This window comes from Emydura macquarii, unplaced genomic scaffold, assembly GCF_026122565.2.
Source record: "Emydura macquarii macquarii isolate MOO-44397 ecotype Brisbane River unplaced genomic scaffold, CSIRO-AGI_Emac_v2 contig_1814, whole genome shotgun sequence".
Taxonomy (NCBI): domain Eukaryota; kingdom Metazoa; phylum Chordata; order Testudines; family Chelidae; genus Emydura; species Emydura macquarii.
Genome location: NW_027131951.1, coordinates 3,898 through 5,491, shown reverse-complemented (window position 1 = coordinate 5,491; position 1,594 = coordinate 3,898). Strand labels below are relative to the sequence as shown.

The window sequence follows — 1,594 nt, the reverse complement described above, 5'->3', positions numbered from 1 at the left end:
TAGTTGACTTACAGTGGCTGGGGAATTCTGCCATTGACTTCAGTGGTGCTGTGCAGGGTGATACCTGGGGATATGGTCTACCGGCTCCAATGCAGCTACTGTACATTGATTTACACCAGCTGGGGATATGATCCATTTACTCCAATGGAGGTATGCTGATTTACACCAGATGGCTACCAGACTTGAATGGAGATTATGGACTTTGGTCTGTAACTTATTTATGGACACAATTTTCCATGAGTGTGCAGGATGTGATCTCTTTTGATGGGACACACAGTTCACATGGCATATATCTCTCCTCTCTGATAAATTGGGGTCTGGTTTCTAAAAGCAGTGATCATTCAAAAATTAATGATGGCTTTAGTTTCCTCCCTGAGAACAGGATTCTGCTCATCAGTCTCTTGATGGCCTTTTTCATCTCAGCGTTTCTCAGCGTGTAGATCATTGAGTTCAACATGGGGGTGATCACTGTATAAATGACTGACACTACCTTGTCCAGGGCAAACTTCTTGAAGGGCCGAGCATAGATGAAAATGCTGGGTATGAATATTAAACACACCACAGTAATCTGGGTCCCACAGGTGGACAGAGCCTTGCGCTTCCCGTCCGTGACGTGTGTCCTAATCTTAACTAAGATGACGGCGTAGGAAACGAGCAGAATGATGAATACAACTACAAGAAGCACTCCTCCATTGAAGACCATCTGCATCTCGACCACGTGGGTGTCGGTGCAGGCCAGTTTGATGACTTGTGGGACATCACAGTAGAAATTGTCCAGGACATTCGGCCCACAGTACGGTAGCTGGAGGAGTAGCCCAATCTGAACAGCAGAGTGAGCCAATCCACCCAGCCATGCCCCTACCACTAGTCCCGCGCACACACCCCAGTTCATGATAATCAAGTATCTCAATGGTTTATAAATGGCCACGTACCTATCAACTGCCATCCCCACAAGTAAAAATGCCATGGCGCCCCCGATGAAGTGATAAGAGAACATCTGGAGGATGCACTCTTTGAACGAGATGGTTTTGTGCTGGGAGAGGAGAGCCCAGAGCAATCTGGGAGTATTGACCGAGGAGTCGCTGATGTCTAGGAAAGCCAAATTGGCCAGCAGGAAGTACATGGGGGTGTGAAGCCGGTGGTCTGAGATCACTGTGATAATGATGGTGACATTCCTCAACCAGGTGGCCACGTAAACGATGAAGAAGACCATGAAGAGAAAATGGTCTAGCTCTGGACTCTGGGTGAGACCCAGGAGGACGAATTCAGTCACTGTCGTGGTGAGGTTCTGCTGGCCCATTTTGTGGACTTAAAATATACCTACAATTGAAGAGAAATAATAAAACGTAAAGAAACTAAAGCTGGCTTCAGCTGCTGAGTGTGTATGGGGGACTTCGGGCTTCAGCCCCACAGGGACACCAGGGTTCAGGGCTTTAGCCCCCTGAAACCTGCTTACAGCCCCCCAGGGGGTCACGGATCCCTGGTTGCGAATCACTGGTCTAGGGGATTGAGATGCCAAATTCCTGGTGAAATGAGTGGGGGCTGGACATTCACATTCTACAGCTGGCTTTGAAAATGTCAGTCAGAGTGACTG

At 48.2% G+C, this 1,594-nt stretch overlaps 1 protein-coding gene across 1 annotated transcript; it reads right to left on the bottom strand.

Annotated features, from left to right (window-relative positions):
* Positions 1–337: 337 nt before the first annotated feature.
* On the bottom strand, positions 338–1,300 carry LOC137159247 (olfactory receptor 4D2-like). The gene has a single exon (XM_067557402.1). The coding sequence runs from the start codon at positions 1,298–1,300 to the stop codon at positions 338–340; it is 963 nt and encodes a 320-aa protein (XP_067413503.1).
* Between the last annotated feature and the right edge of the window lie 294 nt (positions 1,301–1,594).

Excerpts from the sequence above, each read along its gene's own strand:
- LOC137159247 (XM_067557402.1), bottom strand. The coding sequence starts at position 1,300 with ATGGGCCAGCAGAACCTCACCACGACAGTGACTGAATTCGTCCTCCTG.